Source organism: Olea europaea, chromosome 18 (genome assembly GCF_002742605.1).
Source record: "Olea europaea var. sylvestris chromosome 18, O_europaea_v1, whole genome shotgun sequence".
In the NCBI taxonomy this organism is placed as follows: domain Eukaryota; kingdom Viridiplantae; phylum Streptophyta; class Magnoliopsida; order Lamiales; family Oleaceae; genus Olea; species Olea europaea.
The window spans coordinates 30,728,467-30,735,302 of NC_036254.1; the positions used below are offsets into that span (position 1 = coordinate 30,728,467).

General features: G+C 37.5%; 2 protein-coding genes across 2 annotated transcripts; one reads left to right on the forward strand and one right to left on the reverse strand.

Moving 5' to 3' along the window:
* Positions 1-551: 551 nt before the first annotated feature.
* On the forward strand, positions 552-1,148 carry LOC111367004. The gene has a single exon (XM_022987682.1). The coding sequence runs from the start codon at positions 552-554 to the stop codon at positions 1,146-1,148; it is 597 nt and encodes a 198-aa protein (XP_022843450.1).
* A 2,268-nt stretch (positions 1,149-3,416) lies between these two features.
* On the reverse strand, positions 3,417-4,309 carry LOC111366572. Its single transcript, XM_022987300.1, has 3 exons — positions 3,878-4,309; positions 3,722-3,812; positions 3,417-3,623 (listed from the first exon to the last, which is right to left on the reverse strand). Exons 1-2 carry the CDS (start codon positions 4,285-4,287, stop codon positions 3,764-3,766), a joined length of 459 nt encoding a protein of 152 aa, XP_022843068.1. The 5' UTR covers positions 4,288-4,309; the 3' UTR covers positions 3,417-3,623; positions 3,722-3,763.
* Between the last annotated feature and the right edge of the window lie 2,527 nt (positions 4,310-6,836).

Consider the following 6,836-nt stretch of genomic DNA (forward strand, 5'->3'; position numbering starts at 1 on the left):
GACCTCTAATTCTAGTTGATGGTACAACCCTAAGAGCTAGATATGAAGGAAAGTTGATTATTGCTACTTGTCAAGATGCCAATATCCAAATTTACCCTCTTGCATTTGGCATTGTCGATGGAGAGAATGATCTAGCAATGCGTTGGTTCTTCACGAAGTTGAGAGAAGTAATTGGGAACATCGAGAACCTTGCATTTGTGACTGACCGGGGGCAGTCAATAATAAATGGTATAGCCGAAGTTTTTCCAGAAGCACATCATGGTTATTGCATGTACCACATTCAGGGCAATCTGAAGACTAGGTACCGGGGCAGTGGCATCGTTGCATTGTTTAGGAGAGCTGCAGAAGCTTACAGCTTTGAAGAGTTTACAAAGTTCATGGGCGAAATAGAACATAAATCAGAAAGTGCATGAGAATATCTATCAGATATGGGGGTCGAACATTGGGCACGGTCACATTTTCCAGGACGTCGATACAACATGATGACGTCGAATAATGCAGAGTCGCTGAATGCATTATTCAAGAAGGATCGAGAGTTACCGATTCTCGCAATGATTGAACATATTCGCAGCAAGTTGCAACAGTGGTTTTATGACCGACGTGAAGAATCCCAAAATTGCACGAGTGTGCTAGCTCCGGCACAGGAAGATCGACTATTCAAAACTCTGGAAGTGGCAAAAGCTCTATTTGTGGAACCACTAGATCAATTTCACTTCTCCGTGAGATGCGGGCGCAATGTTAGATACATTGTAGACTTGAATGACAATACCTGCACGTGCAGAAAATTTCAGTTGGAAAGTTTTCCATGTGCACATGCTGTCGCAGTGGCTATGTATAGAGGATTTCCACCACACAGCTTGTGCAGTCATTATTATATGACTGATTTTTGGAGAGCAGCGTATGCCGAAACTATATTTCCTCTACCAAATGAAGCCGAGTGGGAAGTTCCTAATTATATTGTAGCACTTAATAATTTGTTGCCACCTGAAGCTCCACCGCGTACCCCTGGTCGTAGACGGACGTCTAGAATACCATCTACAGGAGAGTTTCCACAACCGCGTAAGTGCGGGAGGTGCGGCGCTATAGGACATACACGTCGATTTTGTACAAGTCAGATCCCACTAAACAATGACTCGACGGATGTGTAGTATCTATATAAATCATATGTATTCTCTATTTGTCATGTGTTTGTGATTTTCTGAATTAAAATCGGATGTAATCTTTATCACATTGTTTAATTACTCTTTTTATTTTTATCACATTTGTCATATGTATTTTCTATTTGTCATGTATTTGTTTGTTTTCTTTTAAAATAAGTGAGACAACGATATATATTAACTAACAATATGGAGAGATTACTATTTCTTTAATTAATTATCTTAATTGGTGAAGTAAAAAAAATATTTCGTTAATCATGTGTTTTATTTATTTCATATTTGAATAATATTTATTCGATTTTTTCTTTTACTATTTCTTTAAGTAATTATTTTAATTGGTTAAGTAAAAAAAATATTATTCAATTTAATTTATTCGTTACATATTTCGTTAATTATGTATTTCACCCTGAGAAACCATGACAAGCACGTAATTTTTATTCAGCAAAAAACAGGTGTTATCCTGCAGGTTTTAGGCAATCATAAAGATGGTAAGCACCTTGTCCATGGCTTCCTTAGCCTTGATCCCAAGGGGTGATTTGGCAGCAACAGCAGTTCTCAACATATCACCAGTAGCCAAGTGGCACAAGCAATACTCATCCTTAATTATTGGTGACTGAGTACCTTTCCCTGATCCTGGCGGGCCTGAAAAGCAGATTACATAAAGTTGCTCAGTGCGTGACAAACAACTTCAAAATTTTATGCTCCAACTTCACAGTTTGCTAAGAAACAACTCTTAAAACATATGGATGAAATGACCATAATGCATGGTCCCTTGCCAATTATATTGTTGACCGTTTAATGTTAATAATATATAAAACACCAAGAGCTTGGTCCCTTTATATAATTGTATATACACAAATACTACAAAGTATTAGTTGAAAGTGACTTGGAGAATAATCCCCTCTCAGCTTAAAAGTTAAAATTGGCATGAAATTAAATCATTAAAGGACCAATAGAACCTCCTTAAATGAATAATGAATAATTCAACACCACTAGGAACTTGTCTCCCCAAAAATTCACTTATAAGCCCGCAATAGCATGGCTCATATTGAGAAAGAAAATAAACTGAAGTGCTGACTATGTTGCAAGGACACGAACACGCCAATGTGTGATTTTTCAGAAACGTAATACACGTACACATCAGTGACGGGATAATTTAAATCCTTTAAAATTGTAAATTAATACATAATATCTTTCTATTTATACTTCTAATTTTTTTTAAAAATCAATTCTTTTCTTATTTTTGATTTTTGTTCATGAAATCATTCAAATTGGCTAAGTAGCTATTTGTTATAAAAAAAAAATAACTGCAAATTAATCTAGATATTACACTACCGCCTACCGGGTTGGAAAAAATACATATAGGACATGACATGACACATGTCAGACATGCAGCGCCAGTAGGAGTGTCCATGCATTATAGAGTGCTAAGACTCCTCGTTTCTTGGACCCGCATTTCCCCCCGTTCATTTTCTTCCTAATGCTGCTACAAAATTAACTGAGGCACTATCTTAAAAAAAATTTAAAAACTTCTAAACTATTGACACTCGTAACCCTGAGAAAATTAGAAATAAGGTGCCTCTAGAGCTGAAAAAATAGCTTTTGGTTAAGACTGAAACTAGACGAATGAATCAAATTGAGACTTAGTTGGGGACATAGAAATGGGGCAATGTAATATGACTCCGTGGAAATGTAGACGAAAAAAAAATAGCCTCCCTCACACTTTTAGGACTATTCTATCCCCCCCAAAAAAACATATTTTCAGTTTCCAGTAAGGCTCTATTTGTCTAAAAGATTAGAAAAGGAAAATTAAATCTGCCTCTTCAAATATGAGTTGAGCATGTTGCAATCAATTGCAATATATATCTTCAAAACCTCGTCTTTCTTTCTATTTCTCCGCTCCCCAACCCAGTGGTGGGTTTCCCACAAATCTATATGTCTAGAAATTAGCATATACAAAGGGTTAAATCTGTAGCTGAAATGCTGTGGATTAGCATGTGCACAATAAATCCAACAATCTGCTTACCAAGACCCATACGTTCATTTATAGTAATTAGAAAATAAATCCTAAAACTTCCCCTCCCCCAATATTTTGGGTTTCCCATAAGTCATTATTTGTCGGGAAATTTTTTTTAGAAAAAAAAGTTAATTAATTAAAATCTGTTTGAGCCTCATTTTGGTGTAAAATGCATTTTGGAACAGTAAATTGATGGAGAATGTGATTAAAAAATGAGGAAAAGTTTTAGGGTCTGTCCACGGCTTTCCGCACCTCAACTGTAGTCCAATCACCCACTCCAGCATGTACTCAAACAGAACATAATCATTCCCCTTGCTTAGGAGCTCCTGATGCTCAATCTCTACGACACGAGCGAACTCAGCGCTCAAGATAACTCGAGTAGGACTGTCATAAGATCTCGGGTATCTCTGCGCCCGATCGCGTAACAATTCCATAGCCAAGTCGATATGCTGAAACAAAAAAAACACCAACACAAAATATAGAGTCATTTAAGTAAATGAACCAACAACTTGTATAAATATAATAAACGGAAACTCAAAAAACTTACATCATCAGCGAGCCAAGCTGAGGTCGTCAATACATCTTCAAATCACTTTTTAGCATTGGGCACGGTCATACAGCCGATGGTATAACTATCTCTGAAAAATGAAAAAACAGTTACCAAAGATACAAAAAAATAGTAGCAACATCATAAAATACTTACTCGGACTTAAGGGATTTGAACCAATCATCGAACGCCTTCTGTCTGACTGGGTCGACGTCGCGAAAAAGATTGGGGTACGCCCCATCCACAAATCCCCTTCTCTTCGCCTCGACCGTGTAGGGAGAAACGACGTACTGTGACGGCAATCTTGATCTCTTACCGACCATCAGCTCTGGCGCGTCAGCAGCACGCTTCTTACCCTTCGGGACCTCCGTCGCCCCCTCGGACACGAATACTACCTCGTCATCCGTCATTTTCGGCGTCCTCTCATCCTCCGCAACCTGATCATCCCCCTCTACTACCACCTCTGATGTCCCCTCCGCTACCTCCTCGACCACCCCTGTCCCTCCCTCCACCTCCTCTATCTCTGCCTCCTCCGGCACCTCCGGCCCGACCTCCACCCCGGGCATCCCGGCCTCCTCCGGCTCCTCCTGCCCGACCTCCACCCCCTCTCTCTCGGCCTCCGGCACCGAACCAAAAAACTCATCGATTCCCCCGGCCGTTGCCCACCAATCTCGAGGGACACCAGTCTCCCCGACATTCCCTCGGACGCCTGCTACATCGCCTCGAAGTGCTGCAACCTCAGTATGAAGGTCTCCTATATCTCGTCGTAGCACTCCAATCTCATCTCGCAAAGCTACTATATCTGTCATAAAATCTCGTCGCAGCACCCCTATCTCCTCTCGTACTGCGACGATCTCTGTCGTAAAATCCCGTCGCAATACCCCTATCTCCTCTCGTAATGCGACTACCTCTGTCATAAAATCACGTCGCATTGTTCCCAACTCCTCTCTAATAATGTCAGTCATGCGTGCAAAGAAATCATCTGAATGACGGGTCTGACCGGGTGTAGGCGATCCATGTGGGAGGTGGGTGGGTACAGGAGACGGAGATATCCTCGGAGAATGAGATAATGACGGTAGAGGCGATCTCATCGGTGGAGGTGACGGAGATCTCATCGGTGGAGGCGAAGGAGATATCCTAAGTGGAAGTTCCGGATGACGCTCCTACACAGAGAAGACAATTAATATTAATAATCCACACATGAATTTATAAGTCAAAATAAATAATGAACTTAAATAAACGTACTATATTTCTATCCGGAACGGACTCAAATACTGGATCGTCTTCAGTAGGTAGAACAAGTAATTCACGTACATATATTGCATCCTCCTCTTCCACCGAGACAACCAACTCAGCATGAACTTCGAGCTGACATACCATATTTCAACGTGTTAACGAACATGTATCAAGCCGAGTAAATGTATGTACAATATAAATTGCAAATATATAATACTCACCTGAGAATCGTCGAGGATAACTGTCAAATCTTTAGCCGATGGCTTTTCATGTGCTCGCCAATGAAGCATTCGTGGGCAGCTGGTCTCCCTTCTGATCGCCCATTTGCTACCCAAAGCAGGGATAGCCTCATATGCCCACAACTGCAACAATTACAAAATAAAACTTTACATATACATTTAATAAAAAAGTTCAACACGCATTATGTTACACTGAATATTTACCTGCAAAGCTATGCAAAAGCCATATACATCATATTTGCGATCGCCCCTCTCCGATTTCGGCATAGTGTGTACCCTTCTGAATACATGGAGAGTATCGGTGTAACATCTCTGACCCCATGGAAAGCTGTTGAAAGCATCGATATCATCAACAACATCCAATGAAAAAAGATCAATCGACGTCCTACGATGTCGACACCTCAATATACTCTCCAGTATATACACCAACCCTAACTTCAACTTGTCTAACATGTGATCGCATTTCCTAAATGCGTCCTCTAACTGTGGTGGTGTAACTGGCCCTTTACCTTCAAAATATAAATCCAATAACCTTTTATTTCGTATAATACGGGCTCTAGCTTCTTCTTCCCCGGTACATCTCAAGCCCGTAATCAGGGCAAATTCAAGGATCGAGAATCTACATACCTTCCCGTCCCCCATAGCAAAATATAATCGCCATCGACTGGTTTAAGCAGCCAGAGTAATAAAAAATCAACAATCTGTCCAGAGAACTGCACGTCCTTCAACGGATAGAACGACCATAAAAACGATCGACGGAGTAAGTCAATATGCTCCTCGTCCAGCCCCTCAAGTACTGTCGCATAGCTGAAAAAGTTACAATACGTCGTAACTTTTCCCAAATGAGCCCTCAGATCGTTGTCGATATGATATTCCATCCTACAAAATTAATACATGTTAAAACCATATAAAAGAAATTTTAAATAAAATATCGTACCTTCAAATTTAACCAATCAAATTTCATATTAATAAATCAATAAATAAATTCATCCAATCACATATTAAAACAGTTAAACAAAAAAATTTTCATGTATTTGACTATTTAATATTTATTTAAAAATATTTCGTTAATTATGTATATTATTTATTTCATTTTTAATTACTCTATTAAAAATAATAATATTTAAATCGATTTGTCATTTAACTATTTTTTTAATTAATTATCTTAATTGGTTAAGTAAAAAAATTATTATTCAATTTAATTTATTTTTTAAATATTTCGTTAATTATATATATTATTCATTTTTTATTTTATTATTTTATTTCGATTATTTATTTGAATAAAAATAATAATATTTATTCGATTTTTCGTTTCACTATTTCTTTAATTAATTATCTTAATTGGTTAGGTAAAAAAAATATTATTCAATTTAATTTATTCTTTAAATATTTCGTTAATTATGTATATTATTTATTTCATTTTTAATTACTCTATTTCGATTATTTATTTGAATAATATTTATTCGATTTTTCCTTTTACAATTTCTTTAATTCATTATCTTAGTTCGTTAAGTAAAAAAAGTATTGTTTTTTAATTTATTCTTTAAATATTTCGTTAATTATGTATATTATTTATTTCGATTATTTATTTGAATAAAAATAATAATATTTATTCGATTTCTCGTTTCACTATTTCTTTA

Excerpts from the sequence above, each read along its gene's own strand:
- LOC111367004 (XM_022987682.1), top strand. The coding sequence starts at position 552 with ATGATTGAACATATTCGCAGCAAGTTGCAACAGTGGTTTTATGACCGA.
- LOC111366572 (XM_022987300.1), bottom strand. The coding sequence starts at position 4,287 with ATGCCCGGGGTGGAGGTCGGGCCGGAGGTGCCGGAGGAGGCAGAGATA. Across the intron at positions 3,813-3,877 it reads TTCAAATCCCTTAAGTCCGA|AGATAGTTATACCATCGGCT; the intron begins GTAAGTATTTTA and ends TTCATTTTTCAG.